Source organism: Pelodiscus sinensis, chromosome 9, assembly GCF_049634645.1.
Source record: "Pelodiscus sinensis isolate JC-2024 chromosome 9, ASM4963464v1, whole genome shotgun sequence".
Classification (NCBI taxonomy): Eukaryota; Metazoa; Chordata; order Testudines; family Trionychidae; genus Pelodiscus; species Pelodiscus sinensis.
Genome location: NC_134719.1, coordinates 46423906 through 46447382, shown reverse-complemented (window position 1 = coordinate 46447382; position 23477 = coordinate 46423906). Strand labels below are relative to the sequence as shown.

Here is a 23477-nt window from a genome sequence, read left to right as displayed (position 1 = left end):
AAAAGGTGTACTGTTTTAGTTGTACAGTATAAGTAAATCATTGAGTATTTGACAACAGGTGTATTTGGCATTATTCAAACTTAATACAGGTGAATGCTGTTGAACCAAACCTCTTAAATCCAAACCTCCAGTAGCTAGTGCCTGGATCTTATACACTCGTTTCACTGATGCTACATTCAGCTTAATTTCAGCATCTTTTAATCTTATAAGATAATTATTCTCATTAATCACAATAGCTGACTTAATTCCAGTGAATTCTGACTGGAAATGAAATTAACCCACATTTTGATTCTGTAGAGTGTAAATTACAATTAATTTTTTCATGCAGTATTTTCATGCATTATATTCTAATTTTCTGTTTGCATAAAGCATAGATATATGCTTTTATTAAGTTGGGCACCATATATTACATGCAGTTTATTGGCACGTATCACAGTGCATCACTAGCATGCTTAGTCACCTGTCTATGAACCCCTTTGGATGTCACTCAAGGCCATCAGAAAAAACAGTATGTGAAACTTGCATTCAGAGTCTGACGAAATAGTCAGCATGTTTATTTAATTCCACATTCTTCTCAGAGTGCCAGCTGTAGCCATTCTAAGTCTTTTGTTTATTTCTGTACATAGCTAATTCCTTTCCTTAACACAGACGCTCTAAGAGACTTCAGACGGGTCTCGGGTCTACAAGTGAGTGGCACTTGCATTGTTTCTATTGAGAGAAAAATCAAAAGCACACATGCACTCTGACTTAAAAGAAATGGGTCTTCACTAGTTTGGGGGCAATTACACATAAATGATATGGACGGGGGTGGATCGTTTTAATGTTCTGAATATTTTAGCTCCAAACAAGACCCTGAGGGTGCTGTTCAGCACTCTTTACTCGGGCAGTATTCCAACTGGAGTGTTGGGCTGCCTCTCAGGCACAAGGAGAGGAAAGCAAGGACTATGTAAGCTATCCTAAACAGTATTTAAATGAGGAAGAGTGACTGGCTGGTCAACGTTTGTGAGGGAATGACCTAATTGATCCTTGTGTTCAATGAACATTTCATTTTGTTTCATTTCACCTGAGTTAGGACTGCAGGAGCCAGCTGGCCCTCTGAGTAGTGGTCATGTGCTCATAATGCATTAACCCCACAATTCAAACCAAAAAAAAGCTCCGGCTTTTATTTTTTTCCCAAGGAAGGAGCTTCAGAAAATTTCAGATGTCCAGCAGCAACAGCAGTAGAGTTGCAGTATATCCCCTGAGCCCTCAATTCTCTAGGATGCCTTGGCACAGACAAGGAACATACCTGGTGTTCTTTCCACCACACACATATGAGGGTTTGTTCTTCTCAGAATTATTATTTAACATTCATACTGTGATAGCATCTAGGGCACATCCACACAGCAGGGCTAAACTTGAAATAAGCTACGCAAATTGAGCTATGTCAATTGTGTAGCGTATCTTGAAGTAGCTTATTTTGAGTTTTGGTGTGGTCTACACAGCACTTATTTCGAAATAGAGCACTCTTCCTGCGACTTCCCTTACTCCTTGTACAACGAAGGTTACAGGATTCAGAGTAAGAAGTCCTCCAGCTTGGCAGTATTTTGATATTATGATTATGTCTGTGTAAATGTGGACTATGTTATTTCTAAATAACACTAGTTATTTCGAAAATAATGTTGCTGTGTAAACATAGACCTAGAGACCTCAAGCAGTTTGGGCTCCATTCTGCTTACTGTTGTACAAACATATTGGAAAAGACATTTTTTACACAAAAGGACAAGACCTAATAAATGGAAAAGAAAAATTATTCTTCTGATTGTTCTTACACGTTTCACGAGAGAACTGGAATGCTCCTCTTTGCTAGGTAGTGCCATGTGAGGTGATAGACCATGTTTGCTTGGACTTATGAGCTATTTATGAGGGGACAAATACTACACTGCTTTTTTGCAGAGGACATCAGTGATAGGTGAAAGACGGTAGGCAAAATTAACATGTAAAGGCATCTCAGAGTCAGTTCTCATCAGTAGGCAAAGATACCTTTTGATACAACTCAGAACGAAGCTTATTCTGTCTGTCCTGAGGAGCTTCCACTCCAAGTGGCTAAATTCAGAATTGCATTCAAATTTGATACATGTCCACTGAGGGACCAGACCAATTTCTGCTTTTATTTGGAAATAGGCTCTATTACCTAGCAGATTTTTTTCCATATTTAACTACTATGATTTTAAGTAAGTTTCTAAGGACTATAGAAACTCCCAAAGGAAACTTCACTATTTTGCTATTATCTTCCAGTCACCATTAGTAAACTGATATTGTTTGCCTGGTAACATATATTCTAATATTAGTAACAGACGACAACAGCTAACTGCAGGCGACAGTGAGGTAATAGCACCGAACTAAGACGCTGAGGGAGAAGTCTCCAGCATTTCTTGCCACCCTCATGCCATCTACATCACTGTTTACAACATAAACAGTCCCTCGGGCATTCACTTCCATCTCCAAGTGATAGCAAAAAAGCAACATGCCCCCCAGTTTCATCCAACACACACCCAAACACCACGCCCCAACGGAAACATCTGTAATGGTAAGGTAGACTAACATTTGCTATGGGTAGTCTGTGTGATCAGCAGCCATGCCCAGGATTTAATAGAAGGGAACACGTGATCAAAGTTCAGATTGTGTATCAGACACAAAAGCACTGCATGTCAGCAATAAAGAAGTACACCGAAATCCTAACATAGCCATCGTCAAGTCAAGTCTTTGAATCCAGATATGGATGGTTTGTGAAGACTTGAATTCCATCTGATGATAATCAGCATATGGAAGGCCAGGGATACATATTTTATATTGACTTTTATTTATCATTTTTTAATATGCATTTCTTTCCATTTCCTTGAAATGCGTAACTTGCTGCTGTTAGTTCTCCCTCATCTGGGCACTGATTGACTTTCTATTAGAAAACTGCTGACAAGATAAAAATATACACAGACTTGTTAACAAGAGCTATAATTAACTACATCTGGGAAAGTAATGATGGGTATCATGTGGTGAGGCATATAATATGTAGCCAATAAAGGTCTATTTTTTACCATTAATATTTACAGTTGGAAGCATTATATGGCTGCAATCTAAGTGCTGCACCAACAAAAAATAGCTGTTGACTTGATACCTTGTAGGCTGACAGTGTGAAATATTCAAATAGCTCCTTTCTTAATCATCACTTGACAGCATCATGGCAATGCTAGGTAATGCCACATGGCTGTTTTGCAGAAGGTTAACACTAACTGAGGAAAAAAAGGTCTCTGCATATTGTTTTCATGATTACACTTTTGTGATTAACAGATTAGCACTGAGGTGACGTACTGGCCAGTTGTAACACAAAACTTGGAAGCATGACCCTTTGGTTTCCATTTCAGTCTGCCACTGACTAGGGTGACTCTACTTCCCAATGCTGAATCTGGGACACTGGTAAAATTGCTTGTATTCGAGCAAGTTAGCAACCAATCAGAACTAGGCAGTACAAACATTCACATTAACACCAACTTGACTGAGCCTCTGTTAAAGAGAAATGCTGAGTAGTTAGTCTTTTGAAAATTTATCTTATTATCTTTAAGGCTGTAGCGTTTACACAGGGAGGGGTCTCACTCACTCACTCACTCGTTTCTTTCACATAGAAGGGGTGACTGCCCTCCCTGCCAGGATGGGCCCCGGGGACAAACCCCCGCCTCTTCTGGCACGTGATGCTACTTCTTCCCGAGGCAGCATGGGGGGGGGGGCAGGCAGGGAGACCCTCTCTCCACAGCTACTTCCAGCCCCAGGGGAAGATGGGGAAAGGGTTGACCTGGCCCCTGTTGTTGCAGAGCTCATCACTTCTCCTCCCTCATTTCCCCAGTAGCTAGAAGCAATGTATCCCTACCTACCTGCCCAGCATTGACAGGCAACTGCCAACTCCAGGCTGCTTCTGACCATTGATGTAACCCAGCCATGTCCTGTCCCTGGCTACAGCGTGGACAGGAAGGGGTTAAGCCCTAAGGCTGCATTGTGCACTAGGGCCAGGGAACTTGACTGCCCAGGCATCAGTGACTCTGGCCAGAGTGGTAGCTCAGCGGTGGAGGATGCCCGGGGACAGAGCAGCCCCATGCTCCCTGAGGGCAGGGCCTAGGGTGGGAGGGGTGGGGAGAAGAGGACGCTAATCTCCTGCCCGGGGGGTGTGCTGTGAAAGCTGCAGATTCAGGGCATAAACTGGCTGGAAATTGCTCTGCCCCTTCCCCCACTCCAGAATTTAGCTGCAGGGCGGAGAGGTGGGGAGGCTCCTCCCTGCCAGCATGGTGCTTGGCTTTGGCAAATGCAGGACTCAAGCTTCTCCTGCCCAGCCGTGAGAGAGCCCGTGGATTCTATCCCAGAGAGTGTGGGAAGAAGTAGGCCCATCATTCCATTGTTGTACAGTCCTTTGTTATATTAGGAGGCAGTGAATTCACCTCCCGCATAAACTGTGTTGGGATCATGGGAGAGCCCTCTGGCACCTCAGCATACCGCACTATGAAGAGGAGGACAGTGTAAAGATTCTAACGAGAGGGGGGTGAGGGGAGATACAGAACCACTCCCTGCCCATATCTATCTCTGACCACCAACGGAAGCCTTCCTTGAAGCTAAGTCCAAAACCCTTTTGCTTCCTTTGTGTATCTTTTCATTCTTCTCAGTCCTACATTGATGGGGGGAGAGGGAGTCTCGTTAGAGGTGAGCAAACAGCAAAGATGACAGACACTAGCCAGGGGAAATATTTACACTTCCGTCAAATGGCAGAAGAGAAAATGCTCCTTTGGTCTGAGACTTTCAAAGGTACTTATGAGAGTTAGGTGCCTACCTCACACTGAAATCACAGGAGTTAGGTGCCTTACTTCCTTTGAAAATCCCAATCATAGAGATTATCATGCACATGTGTGAGTAGGTGAACCCTTACACAAGAGATGACAAACACCTCCAGTGCCCCCAGTTTCATTGGAAGCTGAGAATGTCCCATGCTTCTTGACAGATGCTTAACACTTCACGGGACTGAACTCTTACTTTGTGTAAGTTTTATTTGTGCTCCCTGTGATAATATGCATCTATGCTGGCTGCACGTAGAAATTAGTTGCACCAAGGCCATACATTTCCCATAGCATTCTTCTATTTGTATCAACCAATGGCATTTGTCATGCTGGGAAAACTCGCTAGTAATAAACAGTGTGTTTGCACATCCACAACATGCAGGGCCCACAGCATGCCTTGGAATCGAAGTGCTGTCTGAAGGATCTGCATTGGCCAGATCTTTCATTGGAATTGGTCTGAACAAATATTCTTCATTCACAAGGTAAATTACTTCTACAGAGAGACTAGTGGCTAGGGGCCAGATGCTAAAAGATGCCCTCTGTTAAACTTGTGCAATTCCATTAAAGTCAAATGAAATCAGCTGAGGTCACACACAGAGGCTAGAATTTGGCTTTATATGTTGAAAACAGTGGAAGCTGATATGCAGTAGCAAGGCTAAAGCACCAAGTATTGTGGGCCTGGTTCCAATTTCAGCTCAACCAATTTAATGCTGATGTACCCTGCCTTCAATGGAGATGCTTCTGATTTGCACCCGCACAGGGGATCAGAATCAGGCACTGCACTAAATTTAGCTGGGTAGGGGACAGTAGACGATAGTTACTGTTTTAAATAATAATCTTTTGATTGGATGGTTTATCCAGCCTCTTACAAGTTGCTTGTCTTCTGAGGCTTTGATCCTTTGGTGGGATCTGTTCATGTGAATGCTTAACTTTCAGGTGTCAAGCCTTCACATTATAAGATTATTTTCGTACAGATGAGGACAACACCTAACATAATGTAGGTGCTTCCATAAACCAAGTAATAATTATCTGTAATAACCGGAAGCTTTGCCCAAAACTGGAAGGAATGTCAATCCGCAGAGATTGACACATTTACTAAAACACTGTGTCTTATTGCTTGCCCAGTCTGAGATTTAGCAATTTTGAGCCAAATTTGTCCTGAGCCTAATTTCATTTCATTCCGGGGGTTTACATGAAAGGTGCATTTGTCTTCTTGTGTTTTTAAATTGCAGCAGATGGTTAAGCTTTACACCAGAGGCTGTCAGCAGAATTTTAAAAGGCATCTCATAACACCACAGTGAAGCTGTACATTCAATCTGTGCTGCACCAGCAGAATGGTCCTGAAGAGAACTTGAGCACATTTGGAAAATTAGCATTGGCAGTTGTTGCAAAACAGTATCTGTTAGTATGCTAAAAGCCCACTGCTTAATAATGACTTTTCTCCTGGAATAGCCAAGTGAGGCATTCTACTTCACAGAACACACTAAGGGCTTGCCTACCGTACAGGGAGAGGTCAACCTAAGTTACACAGCTTCAGCTTTGTGAATAGCTTCCACGTACGTGAATAGTGTAGCTGAAGCCAATGTTCTTAAATCTACTTACAGTGGTGCCTTCATAACCGTGTGTTGACAGAAGAAGCTCTCCCATTGACTCCTCTTGCACTCATTGAGATGGAATACTATGGCAGTGTGGATGCTCTATTGCGCAAGAAAGCTCTGATGGCCATTTTAGCCATAGGGCTTTCTTGCGCAAGAAATTCATGTTGCCTGTCTACACTGCCTTCTTGCGCAAGAGGGCTTATTCCTCATGGGGAGAGGAATAACTCTTCCGGAAGAAGCCCTGTTTTCTGACACTAGACTGTAAATTTACTTGCGCAAGAATGCGCGTGCAGTGTAGACACCCGGCAAGTTTTTGCACAAGAACAGCTGTTCTTGCGCAAGAAGCTGCCAGTGTAGACGCAGCCTAAGAGTTTCCTCCCATGTGCAGAATGAATTTTGTGTTGTGCACCAGTACTGAATTCATGTGGCTTGTTTGGATGTGCCACTGTGGCACCCAAGTAATCAATAAATATCTTATAAACCTCTACCTTTCCCCTCTGCTGCCATGTCTCCTCCCCTTACTCCATCAGCTCCCCTGGTGCCTGCTGACCCCCAACACTCACCTTCTTCTGCTGTCCTGACTCCTGCCCTTCTCACTGCCCTCAGCCCTCGTGCAAACTGCCCCCTCCACCAGCCCTTTCCTCCCCCCATGCCCACTTCTCCAGTAGCCCCACTCTGATCATGTGAGCTACCCCTACTCACTCCCTCTCCTAACACTTCCATCTACAAACCTGCCCTGCCTCTCTCCTCTGGTGCTGGTCCCTCCTCTGCAGGTGTCTGCCCTTCTGCTCCACCTCCAGAATCCCCTGGCACCTGCACCTTCCCTTACCCCTGCATCCTACTGGTGCCCCCCTTCCCTCACTGCCCCTGTCCCCTTTGACCTCTTTTTCCCTGATGCCCACCCCATCACCACCCTCTTCCCCCATTTCCCTCATGCCCCTGTGACCTCACACGACTTGCTCCAGCCCCACATTCCTCATGCCCACCCCTTCTTTCAAGCCTTCTCCCAGCACCTCCCCCTCCAGCTTCCAATGCCCTTACCTTCTCCTCTCCCAGCATCACCCTGTTCCCCTCCCACTAACATCTCCCCTCCTGCCCTTTTCCTCATTGTCTGCACTTGGCCCCCTGGCATTGCTCTCTCTCCTCCACCCCGTCCCTTGGTGCCTTCCCCTTTCTTCTCCTGACCTGCCCCCCTCCCCTCAGCACAAGCCCCTTCATCTCCCAACCCTTTCCCTCCCCCACCTTCTGCCTTCCAGTGTGTGGTGCTGGAGTCTGTGATCGGGCCCCAGAAGTCCCCACAGCCCTGGCCCCAGCTGCTTCCAGGGCTCCAGACCATTTGCCAGGCCCAGAGCTGGGTCGCACAATGCAGCTCTAGGCCAAGCAGTTTTAAAGTCCTGGGCTGTGACGTCACTCCACGCCCGGGCGGCTCACCTCTCAGCTGTTGCTCCACGTTTGAGTGCACTCCTTCAACCCCACTGTGCCCCATACATGGCTGGTGCTAGGGAATTTAAAGTGCAGGGCTGAGGTGCCCCGTCACAATCCCCCTCGTCCTCCAGCAACCACTAGCCAGCCCTTCAGCCGGCCTTTCAGAGGATGGCCCACCGGGAAATTCCTGGTATCCCACTGGGCCAGTCTGCCCCTGGTAAAGAACTCTCAGGATTTTATATTAGTTATTTATATTAAAGCTGCCAGTAATGTTTCTGTCTCACTAACCTGCCAGCTTATAGCTGCTCCTATGCAGGTGCTGGAATAAAAGTGGAGCACTCTGTGTGTGTGCTTTCGGAACAGAAGATGCCACTCCTGTTTCATGTTGTATGTCCCTACACAGATGTGTAATCTTTGGCCACGTTACCACCTGCAACAGCAGATGCCATGGTGACAGTACCAGGGTAGCACACGCAGCTCCTTTGTCAGACATTCAAGAGCTACTGTGACTAAGCCTCCTTGATACTGGGTCTGGACACTCCATGCCTAATTCCCTCATCGCTCTTGTCAGCATAAATCAGGGTTAATTCCCATGAAGCCAATGGAGCCACAGTAATATAAAGCATTATGAGAGTAGATGAGGCTCATAATGCCTCACTGCACATCTTCTCAGGCATTACCCCCAACATGATCCCGCCCCAATACTCCATCGACTCCCAAAGCCAGAATTCAGCCAGACATTTTTCAAATGTTTTCCATTCACACTGCATTCCCATGGGGCAGCCCTGCTCCCTTCTACAATACTGATGTTCAAAAGGACAACGTTCCTTTGCTACAAATTTCCTTCCAAGAGCGAGAAGAGATTAGAAAAGAATACGGGTGTTATGTAGCATTGGCTTTGCAGTTGGGCCTCTTGCTTACCCAGCCGTCTGTCCACACGCTGCACAATGAAAGCTGGGAAATAGAGAGCCCTACCAAAATTATTGGCATGGTATTCTTAGTAGACATTTAAAAGTCAGGGGACTTGATTCTCACCTTTCTCCCTAGAGGAGGCTGCATGCCAGAGCTGTCCTGTGGACAATGCATACAACGTAACTAATTATTGATTACTGAGCATGAGTCTTGCTTGTGTGATGAGGGGAACGGAGGTGCTCTTCACCAAGTCAGTGCAAGCCCTTAGGTTTCAACTACTGTTTCCTGCTGCTGTGTGAGCTCCACAGTCTGTTAAGTGCAAACTGCCAGAGAGGGTTTGTGTACATGTTTCCCCACAGCACTTAGCTGCAGTTTAAATGTCTTCCAAGCATGTTAACGATGGGCCCCCACCTCTATATTTACCTGTGCCCCTGCAGGTGATCATAGCTCTTGTTGGCTGCAGAATCGGTGAGCCGCAGCCAATGAGAGCTGGAGAGGTGCAGGTATATAGAGCGGTGGAGTCCCACCAGGAATTAACCCTGACTGGCCACCATTTTTGTATTGCCCACCCAATCTAGATGAAACCAGAATTTTTCCTTCATTTTATCATCCTAAAAATCCTCAACAATGGCATCCAGGAAAACAGGAACCCTCTGAGTTAACTGTTCTGATTAGTGCGATTACTCCTTAGATGCAGGAGATCTGGGCTGATTAGACTTCACAGTTCTGTACTTGGAAGCCATTTTAGGGAAGTACTGTTACTATGATTTGTTTGTTTTCCCAGCACTGAATGGAACAGAGATAATTTTGCAAACACAGCATCAGTGTCCTATTTCAGCTACTATGATATTTACCCAGTCAGGAATCTACTGTAGCAATTCACAAACCAAGTAAAGAATTACCAGTGGAGTCAAGTAAAAGCTTAGGGAGTAATGTAGCATAAACCTCACCGAGTATTTTTTTTGTTTAAGTCCAGTAGCTAACAGAGCAATTTTCATCCAGAATTAATTGAGCAATATTGAACATTACCTTCTTGCTTCAAAGGTATAAAATACCATCTTGCACAAGTTTTTCTTTGACCCCCAAATCAATGAGCTCTGATAAAAGGACTGTTGGTTATTGTTATCGGCAGTTGGCTGAAGTGCAAAATATAGCAACATGTGCAATGAACCAATAACAAAGGTTAGAATTCAGAGGAATCCTAAGGGAATTGGACAGCCAACTCCCACAGAGCATTTAATGGGATAACTCCCTTAGGCCCTTTGGCAAATCTCAGTCAAACTTAGCTTTATTTTTTAAGACTGGGGTAAACATGAAGATAAGGCTGAGACCTCTGGGTGTTGGATATCAAGCTGCTGGATACTTGTAAGCTAATGCCTTGATTCCAAAAGCTGCTCTGTATTGATGGACTGTTGTGTCTGTATGGTGTCCCACAAAGTCACGGGGTTTCATACACATGAAAAGAGAGCAGTGTACAGGATACATGCTTAACAATATGAGCAAAGAATGTACGAAATAACATCACTGATTCAGGCACTATGCTGCACCCACCAACATGGTGTCTGAGCACTTTTGTGTCATTCCTCTAGCTACAGTAGCCGCCATTAAACAGAAAGCATTTGCCAATAGTTCTTCACATTAGGAAGTGGCAACATCACAGTTCCATGCCTATCAATTGGTCACCATGATAATCTTTACAATATTACCTAACAATGGTCAATTAATATTATGTCTGTGTTCCCTATACAGTTAATTGTTTGCAAACAGCACTGTACCTCCATTAGGAAATAGCAGCAGCAAGTATAAGCAAATATTGAATTTTTGAACGGTGGTCACTGGGTATAACATTCTCTTTTAAGGTACTCCGATATCCAGCTGCCCTGAAGAATAATGAGCAAGTTGTATAATATTCGGACATGTTCGAGATGTTCTGTAGCAATGTGTTTGGGCTGAGACACAGGGAAATATACCACACATCCTTCCTTGCGTCCCAGGATCTTTTTTTCTCTTTATCCTTAGCGCTCCAGGGAAAACTGCTTGTGTTGGATCCCATTACAGTCCTGTGACAAAGCGATTAAACATATTGTATACTGTAAGCAAGTGGCCATGACCTAATCCTCAGATCAAAGATGGAACTCTTAACACAGCAAGCCAAGGGAAGTTGGCATAGTGTAATAGCAAAATGTGATGCTAGATTGAAAAGTGAGGTACTGTTGTGATGATCCATGCAGTATCCCATATATTACTCAGTGCCTCAGTACTGCAGGAATCTCAAAATAGAGGATGAGTTTATACGTACCACAGGCCAGATTGTGAACACCTTCTGCTGGTAAGCAGTTACTCACATGAGTAAGCACATTAGAGTCCAAGGAACTAGTTATGTAAGCAACTGCTCACTAATGCAAGTGAGGGATTCACCATCTGGCTCCCTACCAAGAGCAAGGCAAAAGCCAGGGGAAGTAACAGGATGAGTTGAGACCAAGGTGTGACTTGAATTCTTAATTTCCTGACTTTATATCCAGCTACTACAATTATTCAAATATGTTTTTATTATGGGTTTGTTAATTGACAATGCTTCCCCTTAAAAGCAAAACAATTATATTCCTAAAGATGCTTCTCAGGGATTCATCTTTCCTGGTTCTCTGGGAAGTTTTTTTCATATTTCCAAGTGTCTTTCATCAATACCAAATATAGAGAGAAGCCAACCCGGATGCCCACAATTGAGATTTCTCATTCTTTTTTAAGACAAGACAATTTGTTTCATGTTTTCAAAATTAAATTAACTGTTCAGCAATCAATTAGCAAAGGAACAGTTGATCCTGATGGGACCAGACTACAGAACCTTCTGGCAACTCTACATCAGTTCATGGCGAGCGCTAATGAGGATACCCGCACTTTGCTATGAGAGTTGACAGATCAAGAGACTAGTCCATGACCCAGAGTTTTTAATAGCTCAGCTGAGCCTCGCCAAGTGCATTGAGGAAGGGTGATTTTTTTCTAATATTGTAAAATCAGCAGTGAATGCTGAACAAAGAAGTAAAGTTGCTCAGTATGTCCCTGTATGATAGAAAATGGCTCTGTAGATCTTATCAAAACTGTAGCCACTTGGCAGATTGGATCAGGTTGAGATGTTTTGACAGGTCTTAGTTCTAGGAACATCTGCAGCTCCACAGGCTTTCTCCAGTGCCGATCACTCTCCAGCTCTCCAGTCAAGAATGCTTCTGAATCAAAGCCAAGAAGCATACGAAGGGGCAAGCTTCTTCTCCATAATAGAAATTCTATAAACCTTTCTATTGCACTAGTTAGAATATCCAGGCACTGACTGGTTATGCAACACGGATAAGAAATCAGTCATAAATTCAGCAGAATGACTCCAATATATTTCTATATTGAACAGTATAATACAAATGCAGCTTGGATAATTTTGACATTTATTGCTGTGATATTTGTGGTTTCTTTGAATGTATAAATTACCAGACTAATTTTTTCAGTGTGTAAACCTCATCTCCAAAAATATGGGAATGGGATATGAACTTAGAATCAACTGTTGATTCAAGTCTCTTCCTAGGCATGGTTCTGCTAGGGTTTACACTATTGCTGATTGGAAAAACATCAGACAGTTTCACAGATGTTAAGATGAGATGGGACCATTAGATCATGTAGTCAGATTTCTTGTCTACCATGGCCATTACATATAAGCCAGTAACTGCTGTATTGAGCACAATAAATTAGACAGATGGCCCCATTCAAACCCAGTACACAGAATTAACTGTGAGTGCAGGGGGGTATAATAAACTAGTGGCACTACCTTGGATGCAGGAAACAGGGCAATTAACTTAATATACCTGTGCCTCACTTCCCCCGTCTGCAACATGAAGGTGATTCCTCATCGGTCATTGTAAGGATAAAAATCCATTACTGATTGTGAGATTCTCTGGTACTACAGTGATAAGGACCATCCATATAAGTACAGACAGACACAACTGGATCACCAATAGACATAGAAAACAGTGTTTTTAAAATTCCAGCAGAAGACCTTATGAAATGACATTCCAGTATGAGGGTATGTCTACACTTGCTTCCTCTTCCAAGAGAGGAATGCAAATGCTGCTGAGCGAAATTGGAAATGAAGCACAGATTTGAATTTCCTGTGCTTCATTTGCATAATCACAGACCACCGCTATTTTGAAATAACAAACGTTTTGTAGACGCGGTTATTTTGAAAGAAACCCCTTTTTTCCGAAATAACCCTTACTTCTCAAAAAATGAGGTTTACCGGTTATTTCAAAAGATGGGGTTTCTTTCAAAATAACTGCATCTACATAGCGTTTGTTATTTCAAAATAGAGTATTTTGAAATAGCGGCAGTCCGCAATTATGCAAATGAAGCACGGGAAATTCAAATCCACACTTCATTTGCAATTTCACTCAGCTGCATTTGCATTCCTCTCTCGGAAGAGGAAGCAAATGTAGACATACTGTGACAGAATAATATAGTAGACTGACACATTTGGTGCTGCAATATCTCTGGTACTTGGGTACTGTGCAATCTGTCACCTGGAGCAGGTTATTTCTAAATAGGATAATTATTTTAAAATTATAGAAGTCATATTTAATGATCAAGGGCAGAGGAAAGTGTAATCACAGCTGGTTATAAAAGGACGGCCCTTCAGCCAAACTTGCTGTTATTACTGTAGCTGGATTTTTTAAATCCAGAAGTAAAAGTCTGTTTTAATATTTTTCCTGTGGTGCTGTCATTCCATTTGCAGAAGAGTTTGAACAGTGGGATTCAAGATGTGTGTTCTGGGCACTGATAGCAAATTCATGCCCAGCTTAGAATGTCCCTATGCTGAATGCAGTATTAGCCTCAGCAAGACTCTTCCTGCATACTGCATGGGAATGACTATTAAGCAGATCACTCAATGTGGGTAATAGTGCTCTGTAACAAGCTGTATCTAACTCTCTGGGAAATGGGAATTGAGTTCTGACCTGCTGTTTTCTGTTTCTGAACATTTTGGATTTGAAAGTCCTGCCACAAGCACATGTGCATCCACAACCGCCGGATTGTCACTTGTAATACACATCAAAAGATGATGGCAAAATCTGCCTGGAAGACCAATTCCTTGCAGGGTCATTCTGTCCACAGGGACCACTTTTCCATGACACACACATCATTTCAATGGCTTCTATCACTGCAGAAAGACTATTTTAAACAAATGTTTTCATCTGCCAAAAATCCAACCCTAAAAGAGGTTTCTGGCAGGTTTGTTTGCTTGTATATGGTACATGCTGACATTATTACCTTTCTATGACTGTGTAACAACAAGGCAGAAAGGAACACAATCTATACATCCAACTTGCAGTGTATTACTTCCCATAATTCCTTTTCAGGAACACAGGCACATCTCCATAATTAAAAATGCAAGTTCTGTGTGTAGTAGCCAATTTGGGAGGCTACTATGAAATATTTTCTGTGAATATTTATTGATTGGACTTTTTCATCAAATGCATTTCAATTATGTTCATGTGTGTCCTGTGTGCGTTCTCAATTTTAAACCTTCCTACACCACCAGATATTGCTCAGGGCCCAAAAAGGGTCTGCCAACCCTGTCTATCATGCTGTTTTCTGGACTAGCTATATTGTTGTGTTTCTAACCACTTTTTTGGGATAGGTCGTTGTCAATAACCTGGAGGATCAGTGAGCTTATATGGCCTAAAATTCCCATCAGCTTAGGTCACAAAGTCAGTGGAAGACCCTAATCTTTCCACTTCCCAAAGATGCAGTTCCCAGGGGAAGATTTCCGTGTTCACCTTATGCAAATATTCCAGGAAACAATTTACTGGTAAGAATGTTCAAAGAAATGGTGTGTTTTACAAAAAGCATTTATGGAAAGTAAAATCTGAAACTGCAAAGCCTGGACACCAGAAACCTAGTTCATTCAGGGAGAGAAACAGAAATGCCATGTGCTGATATATCCAATCAAAATTGTTAACATTTTAAATTTCAAGACTTGGAATGAATAGCTTGTGAACAATTGTGGACAAACTATTGTTAGTAAAAACAATTCAGATAACCATTTATTAATAATAGCTCCATCTGAGAAAAAACACAATCTGTTCATGAATAATTTGTGAGCAGACAGAAAGTTGTCAAATCAACTCGTCACTGCACACAATTCACCCCGCTCTAGTTAGGTGCACAAAAGATAGCATGCTGCAAGATTTACTTTGCATAGGGCCTATAGTACTGAACTTTAGAAGGCCGATCTACTTTTCTACCAGCAAATATGTTCTTTAAAATATTAAATCTCATATTTTAATTAATACTCCAGAATATTTTCCTACCATGGTAGCTCCAGTATATGTGCTTCTGTGTTCTTAACATCAATTATATTGCAATTATTTCAATCCTTCCAGTTGACAGCTGACTTGATCTCGAACATATTCACCGCCATTGGCTCAGTAACGTTGGCCTTGTTATTGATCCTCCTCTTGGCAGTTGTGATTTCCGTCATAGCTGCCAACAAACGAGCGACTCAAGGGACCTACAGCCCCAGCCGGCAGGAGAAAGAGGGATCCCGTGTGGAGATGTGGAACATGGTACAGCCACCACCAATGGAAAGACTGATATAGCAGAAAACACTCTTCTGTGCTACATGCTGGCAAGCATCTGGCGGGAAGGAAATTTGAGTAAATATGATGGAAATGGTTGTTAATTTTGTTTTTGATACCAAGGAGTATGTGATGATTATAGGGGCTGTTGAAAATATTGGACATCTAATTCAAGAACCTTAAGGGTCTTTAGCATTTGAGTGAACTGCTGCCATCTCTCACTGTTTTGGACCAGCCTGTCAAAGGACAATTTTGTTTGCACTGGAATTTTCAGCCTTGGTAATCAACGGTATGTCTTACAGAGTGTAATGGCATCTGGGATACATGTAAGTGCCTGTCTCTCAGATCTAGTTGGAAACACAGTTTCTGTTTTGCTTTGCCTTTGACTGCCTAGTGAGCATTGCTGCATAAGACAACTGAGAGAAATAAAATAAGCCTGTACAATAAATACATCATAATTATATCATAAGAGGTATTAGCATTAGAACTGTGTCTCAGCATATTTACTTTCATTCTTTAATCAGGGATTAAAAGGAAGCTACGGGGAAGCTTTTTAAGAAGCAAAATAAACCTTTGAAAAGTCATTGGCTTGCTTCCCTTCAAGGCACCCATTTCACCTGCTGTTTCACCACCCTCTTCTAATGCCAGTGGCCTTCTGTGACAAACATGTGCGCTGCTCTAAGCATCAGAAACAACACTCCCAAAATGTTGGCTTGACAAAGATATTTAACCAGACCTCTTCAAAGGCATAGACGTGTATTTCTACCCTGAATTCCCCGCCACTGTCTTGTTCTTACTACGTTAATGTGCACTACTAACCTCCATGCCCCCCAGGTTATGAATACGCAGCAAGTGCAAAGCAGACAAGCTTACTCAAAAATGTGCTGCCCAAAATTGTTGGACAGTATAAGGAAAGTAGAATGATCGTCTTGAACCTAAACCACTGGACTAGGAATCACAGAATACTGGGTTCCCACTCTGCAACAGATTTCATATGTGACTGTGAGCAAGTCACTCACCCTTCTGTGCCTCAGTTTCCCTCTCATGGGAGATGATAATATTTACCTACCTCATTTCCTTAATATACATTACAACTTTTCTTGGAAGAGCCAGAGAAGGTTAAAATATAAGTGATGGAACAAAGGAAAGCTAGAGAAATCTCTTAACAATAGAATAACCAAAAATCCATCCACAATGTTTTATGCTTACAAATTACATATAGGTACAGATTTTATCAACACACATCTCACTAGCTGGTTTGTGCATGTAGTCAGCTAGTCAGATGTGTGTTGATAACCTCTGCACCTATATGTAATTTGTAAGCTGGTTTGCGCATGTGGTCAGGTAGTTGAAGTGCAACTAAGCTTTACGCTCATGAAAGCTGTGCTCATAGAAAAGAGGCAAGGTTACTGAAAAATTTCTCCCCAAATTACTTGTCATGGAGTTCTGAGTATATAGTGTTTTCCATATCCCCTCAATCCTGCTCCAGATTTGGATAAGTAAGTAAGGGAGCATCTACACAACAGGGCTTAACTCGAAATAAGCTACGCAAATTGAGCTTATTTCAAAAATGGGAGCATCTACTCAGCACTTATTTCAAATTAGAGCACCCTTCTGACCTCCCTTATTCCTCGTACAATGAGGGTTACAGGAGTTGGAGTAAGAAGTCCTCTAGCTTGACAGTATTTCGACATTATATCAAAATAACTACTGGCTATGCGGATGCAGACTAAGTCATTTCGAAATAATGTTGCTGTGTAGACATAGTTTCATAGCTCAAATGAATACACTAGTGTTATAATGGAGATCAGATGATCTACTACTAAGCATACCACTTTTAAAATGGTCAAATCCCAATCCTCCGTGGGCTACTGAGGACCGAATCTTATATTCTATATGGATACGATGAAAGGGAAGGGAGACGAGCTTATGTCCAGCCCTCAAAAACACCAGTGAAACAGGGAAAAAAACAAACACAGACAAACCAAGACAGAAGCTCCTCTGAATTACAGCTCCTGCAGCTCCACTGAAGTCAAACTCCTTGAACTAAGTGGAATTGCACAGACCATGAAGCTAGGGTAGAATTTGGTGCCTCATGTATTTTTAATGAGTCAATGTCAGTTAACTTATAAACTTCTCCTGATTTCAATGAACCCAAATGACAGCTACGAACAGAAAGAAAGAAACCAAAATACTAAAGCACATACAGTAGAGGTTTAGCTGAGCTGTTAGCAGGGTTTGATTTATTATTGCATTCAGATGATTAACACTGAGGCCCTCAGCACTAGCTTACCACTTTAGCTTTGCTTAGCCACTGTAGCTAGGGTTGCCAGATACCTTCACAAAAAATCCCGAACATGGCGGGGAAAAAATGGATGGGGGGGGGGGGGGGAAACCCAACCCTTGTTGAGCAAAAGAAAAGGTTGCTGTGCCTTTAAATTCCCGTGCTCCCTGCTCCCCCGTCCCCACCAGATGTGGCAGGGGGAAATGTCTGGTATTTTGTTTTTTTAACTGAACAGAAGACGCAATTAACTGGACTGTCCGGGCAAAAACCGGACACCTGGCAACCCTAATTATAGCATGAGATTTGTCCTGATGACATAGACCAGGGGTTCCCAAACTTTTTGACACAGGGACCAGTAAATCCATTCACGCACTTTTGGAGAACCAGTAACATTCATTTGCATATTTTCGGATTCATTAAGCAAATGATGAATATTCAAATGAGTAGTTTCTGGTCCTCCCAAAGCCCCCAGTGCCAGCGTTAGCAAAGCTTTTGATACAGTCACCCACAATATTCTTGCCAGCAAGTTAAGAGAATATGGATTGGATAAATGGACTGTAAGATGGATAGAAAGCTGGCTAGACCAGTGTTTCCCAAACTTTTTACTTTAGTTAGAACCCGTTTTTTTTTCAGTACTGTTTTTTGCAGCCCAAAAATGTAAACACATATAAAAAAAAGAATGAAAAATGAATAAATTTTCAGTGTTTCACCCGGCTGCATCCTCCGCCCAGCCTGGATCAGGGCTTGGGGGACCCGGTGCCACATGGGCACTCCAGGAGGCGGGAGCAGAAGCAGGTTTGGGGTAGGGTAGCTGTCTAGGAGGGGTAGGGTTTCCAGGTGTCCGGTTTTGTACCTGACAGTCCGGTATTTGAGGGTTTTGTCCGGGAAACAAATTGAGAATTTACCAGACATATAAAATGTCTGGTATTTTCTAATTAGGTAAGTTTTAGTATAATTAGGTGAATCAGTCCTTAGCTGCGAACTGCCTGGCTGGTAGATGTGCTCACGCTGCCTGAGTGTGTCTACCTGCCAGGCAGTTGGCAACTACTCGAGGGAGGGTATGGAGGGGGGCGGGGAGGGGGCGCAAAATGGAATCCCTAGGCCAGACTCACTCATGTGCCAGGATCCTCATGTGCCCAGGTCAGTCCCGCTCCCCCCCCCCTTCTCCTCCCAATCTCCCCAGTCCAGCCCTGCTGCCCCCGTCCAGCCCTACTTTCAGCAGCCGGTTCCCCCTCACCCCCCACCAATCTCCCCCAGTCAGCCCCGCTCCCCCGACGACCCTCCCCTCCTGACCAGCCCCGCTGCCCCCATCCAGCCCTGCTTCTGGCAGCTGGTTCTCCTGATCTCCCCCGGCCAGCCCTGGTTCCATTGCCTGCCCTTCCCAATCTCCGCGGGACAGCCCCACTATCCCCGACCCTGCTTCCGCCACCCGCCTGCCCAGAGCTCCGCGGGAGAGCCCCGCTGCCTCCAACCCTGCTTTCTCCGCCCGCCCGCCAGCCCGCCCAGAGCTCCGCAGGACAGCCCTGCTGCCCCCATCTCTGCTTCCGCCAGCCACTCGCCTCCCCCCATCTCTGTGGGACAGCCCTGCTGCCCCCAACTCTGCTTCCCAGTGGCCAGTTTCCCCCCACGCACACCTCCTCCCAGCCTGCCCCGCTCTGCTCCCCTCCTGGCAGCCATGCTGAGGCCTGGTATTTTTTTCCTGCGGCCTGGTACCGGGCCACAGCCCATAGTTTGGGAAATGCTGACAGACTAATAAGGAACACGATGAGGTTTGCTATGTAGAGTTATGCAAAATTTTTCAGATGAAACTTGTTTCACCAAAAAAATAAAGACCTGAATCGACCCACCCATCCACCAAGCCCCAAACACATTTCCACCCACCATTTTGGCACTGCCACTGCTCTCCCCATATCACTAAAGGAATGAGGAGAGACCCAGCACCTATTAAAGAACACCTACCACTATTCAGTAGTGGAGGATAAGAAGAGATAGTGAGGACTTCATTTACTTGGCACTCTAGGGAGATTTACACTACACAGCATATAATTATCCCTGCTGGAGTCTGACCAGGACACAACATTTAATAGAGCTCTACACTACTGTAATATGTGCCTTCTGTAGTTTTATAGATGTAAAATTAACTCAGTTCTCTCTCTGTGTTTATGTATGATGTACTATCCATGCTATAAAATTATTTACATGTTATTTTCTATGTGCAGCCTTAAAACACAGAAATGGCAAACAGGGATTGTGGCGAATCATGCACACAAAATGCCCATGTTTTTGTTTTGCTCTGCGGGACTATACAATCAGACATGTTAAAATAAAATTAACCCCAGGCAAGAACAATATTTGCTGCTCAAAAATCAAGAGCTATGCCATTTGGTACCAAGTGATCCATAAACATTTACCATATATGGAACTTATGGGAAAGTGCTTTGTAGCTGGGATCTGAGGTGGTCTGCATCAGTCTCCTGCTGCCTACATGGCTTTGGGTTACCTTCACGCTGACATTGTGTGTGTTAAAGGGAATCTATTTCAGATCAGGTGGTGCCAATCAGCAAAGTTCCACTGGAGTCTCTGAAATTGTGCTGATTTATATCAGTTGAGATGCTAGCTCTCCATTTCCTAATTGACTCGAGCCTTTCCTATGATGTTTGTGACTGTTTCGTAATCCGACCATTACTTACACGAAGTGTGGAATTGGAGAGTAGGTCAAATTCAGACAATTGGGGCCAACTGTTCTTGCCCTGTGTGGGTGCGTAAGGGCAAGAGTTCCCCCACCCGCTTGTGTCCCAGTGGAAGGAATGAGCACACATCACAGCCCTGGGAGACATTCCAGTCAGTCATCAGCTCATTTGAATGCTTGGAAACTGAGCTATGCTTCATCTCTGGGAAGCGCAAGGTGAACTCTTAAAAACGGGTTGCAGTGGCTGTGCTTCCCAGCACACTGTGGGATGGGTCAGAGTTCAGGTAGAACCCAGCCCTGCCTCACAGCCTTAACTCTGCCCTCTTTGAGTGATACCCCAATCCAGCTGCCAGACAGATGATATGGAGCAATAGGAAAAATTGTGAGACAATGTCTTCATTTAGGAAAACGTGAACACCAGCTGGCAGTGCCTGACCTACCCTCAACCACTGCACCTACTCTCCACAAGCTCCCTAGGGTAGTCCCAAGGACTCCCTCTGGCATAGTCTCTAAACTGCAGGGAATTGTCTTATCTAGTACAAATTCCCACAGCACAAATAGATTACTTTGCTCTTCTATGCACACAACTGACATAACTCAGTGCAGAAATGAGCCCCCTGGGGTGCAGATGCATCTTTCCTTGTATCACAGGGGGAGCGGTGCAGCCTGTTGTGGATCATATCTGTACTAGCCGAGGGTCCTTGGAGTGCCTGTAAACGCGTGAGCGAGTGTAGTTCTGTAGGACAGCGCACCAAGTGATGTGGCACTGTAGTCATTCCTCATGTCTGCTCAGTATCAGGACAGCTCCATGGAGCAGAATTAGGGTTGCAGGGCAGGGCTGTAGTGTACCTTAACTCTGGATTTTCTGGTTTTCGGAGTTTCAGGGACTGACGTGGGACGTGAAGCCTCTTGGTGTTTACAGGCAGCACCTGTTTAATGCTGGCTGTCAGGACAAGGTGCAAGCTAATTAAATCACCATATTTTAAAACCCGACTATGCTGTGATATTAGTAACTGAATGCAAAGGGATTCTGGTCTCCTGAAAGTAACACAGATGATGAGGATTCACTGCAGGAGAATGTTAATACATAGAAAACATTGCCGTGCCATACAGTAACACTGTGAAAGGTGAATGATAAGAACATAGAGGAAACATGTTGCCAAGATACCCTGAAAGAGTAATTCTCAAGGATTCTTTTTCCCCTTAATAAAAGATGTATTTTCTTGATTGTTTAGTTTGCCTGAATTATTACAAAAAGCTGTGTCATGTGACATACGTCAACAGACTAATCTGCCATTCCAGGAACTCCACTTTTCCAGCTGTGGAAGGCCAGTCTCAGAAGTAACCTTTAGAGTGGGAAGTCACATTCCTTTAAGGTTTTGCAGAATCCAGTTCTCAAAGCCTCTTAGGATGCAAGACCCATCTGGCCTATTGTCCAATAACTGAGCTAGCATTTATTGTCAGTATCAGGGTGAGAGTGCGTATGCGAATGCAAGACACCAACTTAGTAGGCAGGGTGCCCTCCACGTTAACTATTCATTACTATAACCACCCAGATGCTGGGCACAATTCAAATTACAACTCAGGAAAGATGCAAATACTTTAAGCTTAAGGGGGTGAGTTCAACAAGCACAAGAAACATCTAGCAGAAAACTTCTTTCCTATTCTCTTTCTCCGGCTAGCAAGGCAACTGACAAATTCTTCATTGCATTTTATTAATTGAAGCCGTAAGCTGGGAACCCACTCTTTTTGGGACAAGCATTGCAGCTGCAGAACCCCAGGAATCAACAGATGCTGGCAATATTCCCTTTTTTATTGTATCTGATTGCCTTGCAAGTAACAAGGCCTGATACTTCTGTACATGATTCAAATAAGAGCATCAGATCCTGCAGCCTAAGTCAATAAAGTGAACACTGAGTCGTTGACAACACTAAAAATTTTGCCCATTACAAAATGTCACAGCTGAGTGAATGGAAGGGGTTCTCATGCCCCGATGGAGCATGCATAGCCTTCAACCTACTGGCATGTGTCAAGATGCTGCAAAATGTAACATTTATAAAAGACACATCTGGTGTGCATTTCTTGGGAGCAGAGTGAGTTCTTCTTTCAATTGTGCACATACATTTCAAGTGAAAAATAGGAAATACCCCATGCACCCCAATAAAAGCAAGTTCTAACCTAACCTCCAACCATTATGCATGCCATGAAGTGCCAACGCCTATTGCACATTAAAAGGCACAGTTTAAATTATGAACCAAGGCAGAGGTGGAAATCCAAAAGACCAGAAGAAGCAGTCTCAGCTCGGTGGTGAGATTGCTATCTTCAGATTCCCTTTAAAAGTTATTTCTGGAATACACAATTATTGGGTTTTTATACGGTTACTAATCCATGCAATTTTGGGTTATATTTCAACCTGGTTTCACAAAAGTTGTTTTTCATTCTTGGTTTTATTAACTTGTAATTTTTCCCTTAACATTATTTGGCCAAGCAATTGCATTTACCAGTAATTCATCCAACATTGTCTAACAACAATAAGATTGACATTTCCAAAACTTTAAGTCATCCTTTTGATCATAACAAACTGTGTAGGCCTTCCTCTGGTGATGTGCTTTTCATGTCTCTGTTCAAAGTGTGACATATTTCTTAGCTCAGAAGTGTAAATGACCTTTCAAATTTCACTTATAGTTTCACCAGAAGTGCAATTTTCATTGTCATTTATTGTAATAAATAGCGATGACAAAAGTGTGTTTCCAATTTAAGCCCACCTAGTTTCACTTTGCACATGTGCCGAATTTTACTTTCTCTGCAGAAATATGAAAACTCTGTCAGTAAAAGAGGTTTTGAAGAAGAAGTGTGAACCTAAAGGACAGAAAATTTGCACTAGTACATCAAGTTGTTTACGTATCAGCACTTTCTAATCCTTTCCTGATGACATTTTCATCTGCACGAATATACATCTACAGCTTGTTTGGCGTGCACATGTGGTTGCAATGTGCAGCTGAAACATTGGCTTTCTGTCCCCTAAAACATTGGTTCAATGTGTGCAGCACATCCATGTATTACTGTGCAGTTACATGCCAATAACTGACTTCATGATCACCGTCA

At 43.4% G+C, this 23477-nt stretch overlaps 1 protein-coding gene across 1 annotated transcript in view; it reads left to right on the top strand.

Annotated features, from left to right (window-relative positions):
* CRB1 (crumbs cell polarity complex component 1) overlaps window positions 1-15644 on the top strand; it is a 173655-nt gene extending 158011 nt beyond the window's left edge. The window contains exon 12 of the mRNA XM_075936696.1: window positions 15205-15644. Within this exon, the coding sequence (XP_075792811.1) occupies window positions 15205-15420 (216 nt within the window). The 3' untranslated portion in view covers window positions 15421-15644. The remainder of the gene's footprint in view (window positions 1-15204) is intronic.
* The last annotated feature ends 7833 nt before the right edge of the window (window positions 15645-23477 follow it).